The sequence below is a fragment of the Giraffa tippelskirchi genome, chromosome 4, assembly GCF_054371585.1.
Source record: "Giraffa tippelskirchi isolate mGirTip1 chromosome 4, T2T-mGirTip1v1.2.pri, whole genome shotgun sequence".
Taxonomy (NCBI): domain Eukaryota; kingdom Metazoa; phylum Chordata; class Mammalia; order Artiodactyla; family Giraffidae; genus Giraffa; species Giraffa tippelskirchi.
In genome coordinates, this window is record NC_137278.1 from 22,878,640 (window position 1) to 22,894,224 (window position 15,585).

General features: G+C 38.4%; 1 protein-coding gene across 9 annotated transcripts in view; it reads right to left on the reverse strand.

Moving 5' to 3' along the window:
* The window catches only part of NBAS (NBAS subunit of NRZ tethering complex), a 325,229-nt gene that overhangs the window by 177,064 nt on the left and 132,580 nt on the right, over positions 1 to 15,585 (reverse strand). For all 9 annotated transcript variants that reach the window (XM_081595917.1, XM_081595916.1, XM_081595914.1 and 6 more), the window contains 3 exons: positions 14,866 to 15,051; positions 14,103 to 14,276; positions 5,987 to 6,120 (listed from right to left, as the gene is read on the reverse strand). In XM_081595917.1, the coding sequence (XP_081452043.1) occupies positions 5,987 to 6,120; positions 14,103 to 14,276; positions 14,866 to 15,051 (494 nt within the window). The remainder of the gene's footprint in view (positions 1 to 5,986; positions 6,121 to 14,102; positions 14,277 to 14,865; positions 15,052 to 15,585) is intronic.

Consider the following 15,585-nt stretch of genomic DNA (forward strand, 5'->3'; position numbering starts at 1 on the left):
TAAGCAACCACTATAAAGGCCCTCAGTCACCCTCTGCAACTCTGCGCCCCAACCTTGGAGGGACAGCTCTCAACTGAGGACAACTGTACCCGACACACTCTGATGCCTTCCAGCCAATGATCTGGCTGAATTCCAGCAAGACTTTAAGATCTGATAAGAAAACCAAACAAAAATCTTCATCTGGACTTGGAAAATTAAAAATGACCTACCTTGAACACCAAAGCCTCACTATTTTTAAAACTATCAATTTGTCCTGGCCTAAATCTATGTGGCAATTATTTCATGCAATTTACAAAGATTATACTATCTTTTTAAACCAAGTTTTCAGCCTTGGACTGGACTGATAAATTAGGGTATATTCCACTTAAAGTCCTTCAAAAACAAAAGATCATTTGTCAGAGCTAACTTCAATCAACACATTCATTCGGAAACAATATTCTTCAATTATCATTTTGTACTCTACAATAAACGTTTGTCATTGATTTTCAGAATACAATTTTCTTCCTTTGTGAATGACATTCACCAACATAATGACTAAAGATTTTTTTCAGCCAGGTGGAATGTGCAGTCTAGGTAAGACACACAAGAATCTAATAACCTAAATAGTGAATAAATGTATGGTTAACCATTTGGTAAATAGAACCATTTAATCACTGAAAATAAACAACTAATCACTAAGAGAATGTAAACTGACAAACTTGGCACAAGGAGCAAAAAGAACCAGAGTAAATATTCTGAAAGCCTATACTTTAATACTAGACTAATTTATAATTGAAATTTATAAAATTACAATAATGAAATACAATCATTAAGAAATAAATGGAACAACAGAGAGTATCATGCTTTTTGTGTCTGTTTCCCAAAAAATTAAAAAAAAAAGTCTGTTAGATCAGAAACCATTAATCTGAAGCTGAAAAAAAGCTTTTGGCCACACACACACACAAAAGGCATTTCTTAGCTTACCCACACTCTCTGAAAACAAATATACTCATCCACCTCATTATACTGAAAGTGAAAGTTGCTCAGCCGAGTCTCACTCTTTGTGACCCCATGGACTATACAGTCCACAGAATTCTCCAGGCCAGAATACTGGAGTAGGTAGCCTTTCCCTTCTCCAGGGAATCTTCCCAACCCAGGGATTGAACCCAGGTCTCCCACATTGTGGGTGGATTCTTTTTTTTTAATTGAAGGATAATTGTTTTACAGGATTTTGTTATTTTCTGTCAAACCTCAACATCAATCGGCCATAGGTATACATGTATCCCCTCCCTTTGGAACCTCCCTCTCATCTCCCTCCCCATCCCACCCCTCCAGGTTGATACAGAGCCCCTGTTTGAGTTTCCTGAGCCACACAGCAAATTCCCATTGGCTATCTATTTCACATATGGTAATATAAGTTTCCATGTTACTCCTTCCATACATCTCACCCTCCCCTCCCCTCTCCCCATGTCCATAAGTCTGTTCTCTCTGTTTTTCCACTGCTGCCCTGTAAATAAATTCTTCAGAACCATTTTTCTAGATTCTGAATATGTGTTAGAATACGACATTTATCTTTCTCTTTTTTACTCACTCCACTCTGTATAATAGGTTCTAGGTTCATCCACCTCATCAGAACTGACTCAAGTGTGTTCCTTTTTATGGCTGAGTAATATTCCATTATGCAAATGTACCACAACTTCTTTATCCATCCATGTGTCAGTGGGCATCTAGGCTGCTTCCATGTTCTAGCTAGCTGAGCCACAAGGGAAGCCCCCTCACTGTGATGTCTACATTAAAAACAAAAATGTTCTTTGAATATCATCATTCAATTGATTTCATGACTAAATCTGATCCTCACAGTAGGCAAATTACTGGTTATAAGTTGATAGATAAACTCTAATTGATATTCATGCCTCTTTGACCTTACTGAAGAACAAAGTCTAATATGTTTACTTTTAAAAATTGCACATGTCAGTTGGAAGTCAATGATTTTACCTAGATGATTCAAGGACAACCAAGGGGGAATCAAGCAGGCAGAGGGACCATCATGTCATCCCTGAAGATCATGTAAAAAGAATCTCCCCAACACTTAAAGATCAAGAGATCAAAGAAACATAACAGGAAAAAATATAAGCAGAATAGTCTGAAGGACGAGTTTCCAGGCTGGAACACACTATGTAATGATAAACCTAGATTCACAATAAAATACATCCTTATGGTATTTCAGAACATTAGAGATGAAGGGTAGGTACTGAAGGATTCCAAAAACAGGAGAAAAAAGCCATATAATGGCCTTGGACTTTTCACCAACATTGGAAGGAGAAGCTAAGAGTGATGCCTTCGAAATTAATAAGCAAAAGGATCATTAACCCAGATTTCCCTGCAAGCCAAGCCTTCCAAGTGTAAGGATGTAAGTATGATATTTTTCTGACATGGAACAGTCTTAAAATAAGAATGGCTCTATGTGATACTCGACAAGAAGCTATTCAAGACTGTGTTCTACCAAAGTGAGGGAATAAGTAAAGAAAGGAGAAGATAATAACCCCAGAAATGCAACATAACAACAGAGGAGAGATGACCAATGTACAGCAGAGTAAAAAATTAATCCATATCAGGGGAAGAGAAAAGACAATTCTAAGATATTTCTTTGAAATAAGAGATTATGAAAAGAGAAAGGAAAGATTACTAGATATTTTTGACCTTGAAAAGGAGTTTTACACTTCTGTCAGAAAAGTGAAATAAATGGTAATAAATGGAAACAATGACAAGGAAAATATTCAATCCAAGAAACAAAATGCATAAAAAGGAAATACACTTATAACTAGCTCTGTGTAAACAGTATATACATAATCACAATGATAAAAAATAACTCTTTAACTACACTGAGAAAATGGTTAGGAGAAGTAGGTATGGGGGCAGGGTAGGCTTCCATAAAACAAAGTCAATAATCATCTGAAATTGGGAAATCAGTAGACAATATGAGTATAATATTTCAAAGGACACAGACAAAGTTGAGAAAAAAGAAAATGATCTATAATGAAGACAGGTAACCAAGGATGGGGAAGGACAGTAGCCCACACTTGCTTGTCTATTACATGTCTCCCAGTACCCTCATTTTAACTAGTACGTAACATTACTTTATGGTTAAAGATTAGAAGGGGATTATGTTCCTTTGGATACCTTAATTTCAGAATACTTCCCCCTCATCCCCACCAATCTGTTTTTATTCACGACACCGACTTTTCAAACTGAAGACAACCTGACCTCTAGAAAATCTCAGTCTGTATATATCTGGTTGTTTCTTCAAGGTGTTATGTAACTTGTTCTCCTATTTCCTACACTTACTGTAAACTAGAAGTCCAGCTTAAAGTACTGATTAGATTTAGGGTAAATAATTTTACTTCATACTGCTTCTCACCAGGAGGCACATACTGCTAGGCTACCTGACTCTAAGTGATGCCATTTCTGATAACTTGATCAAACGTGACAATAGTCAGACTTGAACTTTATAAAAGTAAATTTCCCTTATGAAATTACAAAAAAGTTTAAAAATATCTGCTAAAGGTAATACTTTGTTACCATGTGAGTATTCCTTCCCCATCAATTTTTTACGTGATTTCAGTACTATTAAACATGACACCAGACTTTCTGCTTTCTGGCAGAGAGTGAAGAAGAACTAAAGAGCCTCTTAATGAAAGTGAAAGAGGAGAGTGAAAAAGCTGGCTTAAAACTCAACATTCAGAAAACAAAGATCATGGCATCAGGTCCCATCACTTCATGGCAAATAGATGGGGAAACAGTGGAAACAGTGAGAAACTTATTTTGGGCTCCAAAATCACTCCAGATAGTGATTGCAGCCATGAAATTAAAAGACACTTACCCCTTGGAAGAAAAGCTAGATCAGCCTAGACAACATATTAAAAAGCAGAGACATTACTTTACCAACAAAGGTCCATCTAGTCAAAGCTATGGTTTTTCCAGTAGTCATGTATGGATGTGAGAGTTGGACAATAAAGAAAGCTGAGCACCGAAGAATTGGTGCTTTTGAATTGTGGTGTTGGAGAAGACTCTTGAGAGTCCCTTGGACAGCAAAGAGATCCAACTAGTCAATCCTATAGGAAATCAGTTCTGAATATTCATTGAAAGGACTGATGCTGAAGCTGAAACTTCAATACTTTGGCCACCTGATGCGAAGAACCGACTCATTGGAAAAGACCCTGATGCTGGAAAAGACTGAAGGCAGGAGGAGAAGGGGATGACAGAGGATGAGATGGTTGGATGACATCACTGAGGCAATGAACATGAGTTTGAGTAGGCTCCGGGAGTTGGTGATGGACAGGGAAGCCTGACATGCGGCAGTCCATGGGGTCGCAAAGACTCAGACACGACTGAGCGACTGAACTGAACTGAAAGATTACATGAAACAATTATTTCACAATGGGTTGCAAAAACAGTGACTTTTATCATTCATTACACACACACACACACACACACACACACACACAAATATTTCCTTGGAAAGAAAAGAGAGCAAAGAAGAAAGAGATGGGAGAAAAAGAAATAGAGCATGAGGAGGACTTCTTGTCTAAATAGCTGATTCTGCAAATGAGGAAACTGATGACCACAGAAGTGACTCACTCAGCTGTCATCACAAAGACATAGAGACAGGCCCACTAATTTTTCACTCAGTGCTCTTCCATGTGCTTTTATTAACTTCTCCAGATATGAAATTTATAATATATACTACATTTTAAAAGTATAATTAAAGGAATCATTGTTGTGTGACTTTCAAAGAGAATATACTAATCTGACTGCATACATCCAAATGATCCAAAAGAATGTTATGTAAATTTCTACTTAAACATAAGCCCAGTTAAAAATTATGTATATTCATTCCTCAAAAAATTAAAAATAGCACTACCATATGATCTAGCAATTCCACTTCTGGTTATATATCTGAATAAAACCAAATCACTATATCAAAGAGATATTTGTACCCCATGTTCACTGCGGCATTATTTACAATTCCCAAGATACAGAAACAATCTAAGTACCCATCAAAGGATAAAGGGAAAGAATAAAGAAAATGTGATATACACACACATGATAGAATACTATTCAGCCATAAAAAAGAAAGAAGTCACCCATTTATGCCAACATGGAAGGACCTTGAGGGCTTTATGCAAAGTGAAATATGTCGGACAGAGAAAAACAAATACTGTATGATCCCACTTATAGGAGGTATCATACAAAAAAACACAACCTAAAAAGAGGTCAGATTTGTGGTTACCAGAAGGGGAACTGAATAAAGGTGGTCAAAAGGTACAAACTCTCAGTTATAAGATAAATAAGTACTGGGGATATAATGCATAACATGATGACTATAGTTAACACTGAAGTATGTTGTATTGGAAAGTTGCTAACAGAGTAAATCCTAAAACTTCTCATCGTAAGGAAAAAAGTTTTTATTTTAAACGTGGTAATCATTTCACAACATATGTAAGTCATTATGCTGAAATCTTAAACTTACATGGTGCTGAATGCTGATTATATCTCAATAAAGATATAAGATGTAAAGAAAATGAGGTATGTATATCCACACATTATTACTTAAAAGTTTTATTTAGAGCAAGGGCCAAGAACAAACAATTCACAGAAGAAATACAGCTGGCCCAAAAATACGGGAAAAGATTAATTAGAAATACAATTTAAAATAAAGACACATTATTGTCTATCCACTTAAAGTGCTTCTTGTTGTGGTGATAGTGATATTGTTTATTTTTTAAAGGATAATTATCAAGGTTGACAAAATTATAGTGACTTCTCATACACTATTAGAAAAGTGTTTATCTTGAGGCAACAAGTTTGCATATGATTTCATTTTCTTCTTTATTTATTTTATATTCCCCAAATTCTCTATAATGAACATTCAGAGAAGCAACATTTTTATTTTAACTGTTAGACTAAAAAGGCCCAATCACAAAAATGGCACACTGTGGATTCTTACCCATATCCTCTTTGTGGTAGACATTCTAATATGTCATAGCAAACAGCAAGCTGGTCATTTCGTTCACAGCTATAGATGCATTCTAGTGCTATTGCCATTAGTTGGTCCTGATCAGGAATGATTTTTTGCTGCAACTAGAGAAATAAAGCATGTTGTGTGAAATGTCAATAGATTTACATTCAGTTTTGCCATATACCAGTACCACTGTCAATAGAATATTAAATAGTGCAATTAATCAGCTCCAGAAACAAATCTTGGCTTTTTTTAGCTTACAGACTTTTGGGGTCTTTAATAACTCTAAATGAAATTGCATTTTAATTACAGAATCAGCGAGAAAACACAATTTGTACCCATAAGCCTTGCATCTGCTGAAAACAGATTCTTCAATTTATGACCCATTCAAGATAAAGTAGACAGAAGAAACATAGTGAATTAAAAAGGCAATTCATTAAAAACAACATTTCTAACCCTAGAGCCAAATTTTATGTTTCAATCAAAAAAAATACATAAAATTCCTTAACTAATATTCAGAGATGTTCAAACCTGCTATTTTTCAGTATGCATTAAGTATTAGGCATTTAACTCAACAGTATTGACATTTTATTCAAAAGAAGTCACACTGTAATGTAGTAATATTCATATCCTGAAACATATTCCATATTTCTGATGCAGAAAGATGGCTATTTAGGGTCACTTTCCCATTGCAAGCCACAAAGGAAAAGGGCCATTCTTAAGAGTATTTTCTGGGATATAGAAGTAACAGATTTGTGCCTTGTTTTGTATTGCAGGCAGATTCTTTACCATCTGAGCCACCAAGGAAGCCCTTTCTCATCTATGAAACTGGGATATTAACCTCTTCCTAATAGCACTGTAGTGCTGTGAGGACATACCCCATGTCCTAGGTAAGGAGCAGCTGCTTCGCTTTCCTGGAACAGCCGTGAAGAAATACCCCACGTCTAAGGTAAGAGAAACCCAAGTAAGATGGTAGGCACTGAGAGAGGGCGTCAGACGGCAGACAGACCGAAAGCACAACCACGGAAAACTAGCCAATCTGAACACACAGACCACAGCCTTGTCTAACTCAATGAAACTAGACCATCTCGTGTGGGGCCACCCAAGACGGATGGGTCATGGTGGAGAGGTCTGACAGAATGCGGTCCACTGGAGAAGAGAATGGCAAACCACGTCAGTATTTTTGCCTTCAGAACCCCATGAACAATATGAAAAGGCAAAAAGATAGGACAATGAAAGATAAACTCCCCAGGTCGGTAGGTGCCCAATATGATACTGGAGATCAGTGGAGAAATAACTTAAGAAAGAGGGGATGGTGCCAAAGCAAAAACAACACCCAGTTGTGGATGCGACTGGTGATAGAAGCAAGGTCTGATGCTGTAAAGAGCAACATTGCATAGGAACCTGGAATGTTAGGTCCATGAATCAAGGCAAATTGGAAGTGGTCAAAGAGGAGATGGCAAGAGTGAACGTTGACATTCTACGAATCAGCGAACTAAGATGGACTGGAATGGGTGAATTTAACTCAGATGACCATTGTATCTACCACTGTGGGCAGGAATCCCTTAGAAGAAATGGAGTAGCCATCATAGTCAACAAGAGTCTGAAATGCAGTAATTGGATGAAATCTCAAAAACAATAGAATGATCTCTGTTCATTTCCAAGGCAAACCATTCAATATCACGGTAATCCAAGTCTATGCCCCGACCAGTAACGCCGGAGAAGCTGAAGTTGAACGGTTCTACGAAGACCTACAAGACCTTTTAGAACGAACACCCAAAAAAGATGTCCTTTTCATTATAGGGGACTGGAATGCAAAAGTAGGAAGTCAGGAAACACCTGGCATTAACAGGCAAATTTGGCCTTGGAGTACAGAATGAAGCAGGGCAAAGGCTAACAGAGTTTTGCCAAGAGAACGCACTGGTCACAGCAAACACCCTCTTCCAACAACACAAGAGAAGACTTTACACAAGGACATCACCAGATGGCCAACACCGAAATTAGATTGATTTTTTGCAGCCAAAGATGGAGAAGCTCTATACAGTCAGCAAAAACAAGACCAGGAGCAGACTGTGGCTCAGATCATGAACTCCTTATTGCCAAATTCAGACTTACGTTGAAGAAAGTGGGGAAAACCGCGAGACCATTCAGGTATGACCTAAATCAAATCCCTTATGATTATACAGTAGAAGTGACAAATAGATTTAAGGGACTAGATCTGATAGACAGAGTGCCTGATGAACTATGGACAGAGGTTCGTGACATTTTACAGGAGATAGGGATCAAGACCATCCCCAGGAAAAACAAATGCATAAAAGCAAAATGGCTGTCTGAGGAGGCCTTACAAATAGCTGGGAAAAGAAGAAAAGCAAAAAGCAGAGGAGAAAAGGAAAGATATACCCATTTGAATGCAGAGTTCCAAAGAATAGCAAGGAGAGATAAGAAAGCCTTTCTCAGGTATCAATGCAAAGAAATAGAGGAAAACAATAGAATGGGAAAGACTAGAGATCTCTTCAAGAAAACTAAGATACCAAGGGAACATTTCATGCAAAGATGGGCTCAATAAAGGACAGAAATAGTATGGACCTGACAGAAGCGGAAGATATTAAGAAGAGGTGGCAAGAATACACAGAAGAACTGCACAAAAAAGATCTTTATGACCCAGATAATCACGATGGTGTGATCACTCACCTAGAGCCAGACATCCTGGAATGTGAAGTGAAGTGAGCCTTAGGAAGCATCTCTACAAAGCTAGAGGCTGTGATGAAATTCCAGTTGAGCTATTTCAAATCCTGAAAGATGATGCTGTGAAAGTGCTGCATTCAATATGTCAGCAAATTTGGAAAACTCGGCAGTGGCCACAGGACTGTAAAAGGTCAGTTTTCATTCCAATTCCAAAGAAAAGCAATGCCAAAGAATGCTCAAACTACCACACAATTGCACTCATCTCACATGCTAGTAAAGTAATGCTCAAAATTCTCCAAGCCAGGCTTCAGCCATGCATGAACCGTGAACTTCTAGATGTTCAAGCTGCTTTTAGAAATGGCAGAGGAACCAGAGATCAAACTGCCAACATTTGCTGGATCATCAAAAAAGCAAGAGAGTTCCAGAAAAACATCTATTTCTGCTTTATTGATTATGCCAAAGCCTTTGACTGTGTGGATGACAATAAACTGTGGAAAATTCGAAAGAGATAGGAATACCAGACCACCTAACCTGCCTCTTGAGAAACCTGTATGCAGGTCAGGGAGCCACAGTTAGAACTGGACATGGAACAACAGACTGGTTTCAAATAGGAAAAGGAGTACGTCAAGGCTGTATATTGTCACCCTGCTTATTTAACTTATATGCCATCCAACCATCATGTAAAAGAGTACATCATGAGAAATGCTGGGCTGGAAGAAGCACAGCTGGAATCAAGATTGCCGGGAGAAATATCAATAACCTCAGATATGCAGATGACACTACCCTTATGGCAGAAAGCGAAGAGGAATCAAGAGCCTCTTGATGAAAGTGAAAGAGGAGAGTGAAAAAGTTGGCTTAAAGCTCAACATTCAGAAAACTGAGATCATGGCATCTCTTCCCATCACTCCATGGCAAATAGATGGGGAAACAATTGAAACAGTGAGAGACTTTATTTTGGGGGGCTTCAAAATCACTGCAGATGGTGACTGGAGCCATGAAATTAAAACACACTTACTCCTTGGAAGGAAGGTTATGACCAACGTAGACAGTATATTAAAAGGCAGAGACATTACTTTGCCAACAAAGGTCCATCTAGTCAAGGTTATGGTTTTTCCAACAGTCATGTATGGATGTGAGAGTTGGAGTATAAAGAAAGCTGAGTGAAGAAAAACTGATGCTTTTGAACTGTGGTGATGGAGAAGACTCTTGCGAGTCCCTTGGACTGCAAGGAGATCCAATCAGTACATTCTAAAGGAGATCAGTCCTGGGTGTTCATTGGAAGGACTGATGTTAAAGCTGAAACTCCAATACTTTGGCCACCTGATGCAAAGAATTGACTCATTTGAAAAGACCCTGATGCTGGGAAAGATTGAGAGCAGGAGGAGAAGGGGATGACAGAGGATGAGATAGTTGGATGGCATCACCCACTCAATGGACATGAGTTTGGTTGGCTCCGGGCGTTGGTGTTTGACAGGGAGGCCTGGCGTGCTGCAGCTCATGGGGTCGCAAAGAGTCAGACACGACTGAGCGACTGAACTGAACTGAATAGCCCTGTTGTGAGAATTAAATAAATTAATACAAGTAAAATGCTTAAATTATTGCCTCCAAAACAGAAGGCTGAAAGTATTTTCTTAGAGCCCTTTACAACAACAAAATAAGATTAAGATGATTTCCATAATAAAGATCTATTGCTTTTCAACATTTTAGTAGAAACTCACAAAACAAACCCCCAAAAACAGCAAAGTGATGAAGAGAAGCTGCCAAAAAAGGGTATCTTCTCAGTAGAAAAATCACATCAACAGATGAATAGAAGAAAAGCATGGAAAGAGGAAACAATGAGGTTACCAGGGAAGTAAAGTTTTCTAAAGCAGTTGAGCTACAGGATTTATATATATATACTTCTTCAAGGTATTACAAAGTAGATCATTAATTTGACATCAACATTTGACAAAGAGTAAGTTACCTAAGGTTGCAAAGTGACAAACTGGTGAAATAGGGGCAATGCAGGGCACAATAAAAGCGTCAGTAAAAATTAACGAAAGTAGCTAACTTTTCTCATTTTCTTATTGTATGCCTGTGCTGTGCTTAGTTGCTAAGTTGTGTCTCACTCTTTGCGACTCCATGGAGGTAGCCCGCCAGGCTCCTCTGTCCATGGAATTCTCCAAGCCAGAATACAGGAGTGGGTTGCCATGCCCTCCTCCAGGGGATCTTCCCAACCCAGGGATTGAACCCAGGTTTGCCACATTGTGGGCAGATTCTTTAACATCTGAGCCACTAGGGAAGCACTACTGTGTGCCAGGTAATGTTTCTAAGTGCCTTATGTGCATTAATTCACAAATCCTCAAAACAATCCTGTAAAGTCAGTACCGGTGTTATTCCTATTTTACATAAAGATAACTGTAAAAAATTTGCATGACATAATATACCATAAACAAAGTCAAAAGATAACCTACCAACTGGGTGAAATATTCACACTAGAAACCACAGGAAAATAACTAATTACACTAATACACATGAATTTCTAAAAATTAAGGCACAAAGAGACAAAAATCCAAGTGAAAATTTGAAAAAAGACTGAGCAACAGAGAAAAGGTAGGAATGGACAATTCACAAAAATGACAACGCCTGTCAAGCACAAGAAAAAATGATCAAATTCACAAATATTCAGAGAAGTACAAGTTAAAACAACACTGAAATGCCATTTTTCGCCCATCGTGGTGGCAAAACTTTTTTAAATATGACAACATATTCTGTCTGCAAAGTAGTGGAGAAAGAGCCATGCTCATACATTGCTGGTGGAAATGTAAATTGGAACAATCTATCTGAAAAGAAATGCAGTAATACCAACACAACACAACCCTTAGAGCCCAGGATGCCCTTGTAGGAATATACCCTGAAGATATATATATGCCAACAACACAAAATAAATATGGGCATTGTAGCTTGGTTTGTAATTATAAAATACGGTGAATAGCATAAAAAACTAGTAGGACTGAGTAATTGAGTTTTCCATTTTAATTTACATAACCATACATGGCTAGTGGCTACCATACTGAACAGCACAGTCCCAGAGGCACTTTTCAACTTCCTAAGGAGTGTGAATCCAAGGAGGGCCAGCAGGAAACTGCAGCTGAGAGTTTACAACATTAGGCAGACAATCCCGTGTGTCCCCATTGCTGGAATACAGTCTCGGATGTTCAAGGAGAAGGGCCAAGGAAGTATCCAGGGCTTCTACTCTGGATCCCGAAGGATCACACCCTATGAGTACTGGAGAACTGGAAATACGGCAGTCTTTTTGAAACCTGAAATAGCTCAATCCCCATAGGAGAATGGTGGGCACAGCAAAACGAGAGTGGAAATTACTTGTACATAACACCGATTTTCCATCAGAATCATTGGATAAATGACAGCCAGATCTTGACTGATAGGTAGGTATTTATAATTAAAAGAAGCAAAAGTGTTAGTCACTTAGTCGTGCTTGACTCTTTGCCATCCCGTGGACTATAGCCCACCAGGCTCCCCTGTCTATAGGATTCTCCCGGCAAGAATACTGGAGAGGGTTGCCATGCTCTCCTCCAGGTGATCTTCCCATCCCAGGGATTGTACCCAGGTCTCCTGCATTGCAGGCAGATTCTTTACTGTCTGAGTCACTGGGGAAGCTCTATGCGATGGAAAGGGGCTTGATTATCCCAAGCAAAGGAAACATCCTCAAAGAACATAAAAAGGCATGAAAGAACCTGACAGAGTGAAAGGTGACTGGTGTGAGTAAACGAGTGCCTTCGTGGGGGGAAATGAGGCTGAAGAGGCAGACTAAAAGTAGACCCCAAAGAACTTTCTACACCACTTACCACAGCCCAACATTTACCCTGCAGACAATGGTAGGTCACCAGAGACTGTGCATAGATCATGACTTAATCAAATTTGCACTGCAGAAGGATAACACTGATAGAAACAGAGACAGCAGACCGGAAAGGAAGAGCCCAGCAAATACCATTGTTCTCTGCTTTGATGTTGACAAATTTCAACAAAAACAAATGGCTATATGTTTTATTCAAAAGGCACATGCTAAATTGCCAAGTAAAAACAACAAAAAGCTGACTATATACAAAGGATTTACAAGACTCTGTAAAGAAGAAGGATCACAAACAAGATTACTGGAAAGAATTTAAAGTCACTTCTTTCTTCCTCATAAAACATTCATAGTGAATTCATCCTGCTTCTCACACAGCATTCTGCTGTCATAAGCAACCCACCCTTGGCTCACAGTAAACCACCCCAAACTTAAAATCAGAATACTAAGTGGAAGGTGCTTATGAGAAGATAGAAAACTTTAAATAGTCAATAAACACAAACATTTCTGACAGACAACCCTTCCAGAAACCAAAAACAGCGTGAGCTTAAGTAAGCAATGCTTTCCTTTTTGTCTTTATTACACTGGTCTATGACCATACACCTTAGAGGACTTCAGATCGCTAACAAAGGCAGTACAAGAAGAACATACAATTAGAATTTAGGACTGGAGGAGGCCTTCAACGGCTTCTGCTCAAACCACAACATGAGGCTTTAACTCGCACTACAAAGTTAGTGTCTCAAAGGACTATGCCATTCTGCTTAAGTCCCTCCAATGGAAAGGGAGCCACTAATCCCTTGAAACAGCATATTTTATTCATGGCTAAATTAAGAGGTTGTTTATATTGCAAAAGTATGCCTCATTTAAGAAAACAACTTACCACCAGTAAATCTGAACAAGTATGTGAACCCTATAGAAAGACAGATACACAGACAGACAGGTAGTTCAGTCTTAAGCAAATGTAAGAGTTATTTAGAATAATCAAAAGATCTTTTGAGATCCTAAAGAACTTAATAAATATTCTGAAGGTCCTCAAGGGCAGAAATCTTTTCTTCTTCTATTGGTATTATAGTAAAGCACAATGGTTAAGAACATATCTGGGAAATTAGAAAATTTATGTTTGAACCTAAGTTCCTCTCCTTACCTTGACCTTGGGCAACTGCCTAACCACTCTATATCATGATTTTTTTTCCCTGTAATATTAATACAATAAACATATCTACCTCCTAGGATTATTATAAAGATTAAATAACTTAATACTTGAAAAGTGCCTGCCTATGGTAAGAATTCCTTATCTTTCAACTATTAAGACTTTTTGGTACTGCCTTTTCCACAATGTAGTAGAAAGTCAATACACTTCCAGTATATCAATCAACATAAACATCATTTGATGAACTTTCAACATATTTTTGGACTCAATTTATAAAACATTTTTAAACAATAAAATGACAACCACTTCTTCTGGTTTGAAGAGAAATTACTTGCAAAGCCGAGTATTTCAAATTTTGTAAATAAAACATAATTCTTAAGGGGAAAATGTACACAGATTTTGAAGACATTTCTACTTACATCAGGCTTGGAATGCTGAAATATCTTCAGGGGTAACTTTAAGTCCCCTTTTGCTAGAGTTACTAAATATTCCTTTAGCAGCTCATTAGCCACTCCAGGAGACTGTTTTTCACAGCGATGAAGAAAGGGAACCATCCACTGGTAGGCACTTGTCACATACTTGTCCTCAGAACACTGAAAGTGAATTTCACCAAAACAAACACACGTTAAGTTAAATATTAACACCTGGTAATAACAGACAAGTCATAAAGATCAAAGATAACCAGACTCACAAACAATGAAAGCCAGCGCTTTCTCAAACAGACACTCCAGTTCATGCCTCATAAGGACCCAAGAGGCAGCAGGAGAATCACCTGCTGTCTGGGGCTGGCAGAGCCAACAGCAAGAGCACTGTAGCCCATCTCCTTAGTGCCATGAACACACTAGAGGGCCCTCACAGCCTAAGCCCAGCATAATGACAGATTTAGAAACATGATTACTAGAATGACAGCTGATTTAAATATGCCTAGCTGGGGGGAGGTGGGGGGGCAGTCATTTATAGATAAGCATGAATGAAGGGCAAAGAAGGTACAAAACCAGCCAAAAAGGTTTCGGATGCCTTCAGGAATTTATTCATAAAATTTAATTTTTTTTAAGTCAAGAAGCCTTCCTTTATTGACTAAGTTCTCTGATTTGAAGGCTACTACATCTTTTGGCTGTGAGATACACCTTCATCAAAGTACCCAGGGAACACTTAAAAAGAAGCTTTTAAAATCAAACCTACGCTATTCATCAATAATCTTAGTTTTTCAATGTCTTTCATCTGCTGCAGTTCTTTCAAGGTTAGGGTTAAATCACACCCAGCTTCATAAACCAATGCTTCCAGAGTAACCAAATTATCACACAGAACCAGCAAGCCAGGAATATTCCGCTCCATTCCAAGTCGAATAAGCGACAATGCACAGTCAACCTAAGAGGGAAAGGAGACAGTGAGTCTCTGAGTTTTATGTCTTTCTTTCGCATATTTTCTAAAGTAAAAGCTCTGGTATAGAACCTAACTCTTACAGTCATTTTATATAAAATCACATCATCACTAATATTCTTATGTAGGACAAAATCATTAGACTTCTTTACAAAATATACCAGCACCAAACTGCCTCAAAAGAATCAAATAATCTGCAAGAAATACTGAAAATAACAATAAAAGACAATCATCTTCAATTCATAGAGCATTACAGTTTTCAGAGATGTTTTACATGTATTTGCCTACTTCGTTCTCAAAACATTAACAAGCTTGGGGGGGTGTGGGGACCATAGATATTAACAATAAGTGATAATGGGCTTCCCCTGGTGGCTCAGTGGTAAAGAATCTGCCTGCAGGAGATGCAGGTTTGATCCCTGGGTGGGGGAGACTCCCTGGAGAAGGAAATGACAACCCACTCCAGCATTCTTGCCTGGGAAATCCCATGTATAGAGGAGCCTGGCAGGCTACAGTCCATAGAGT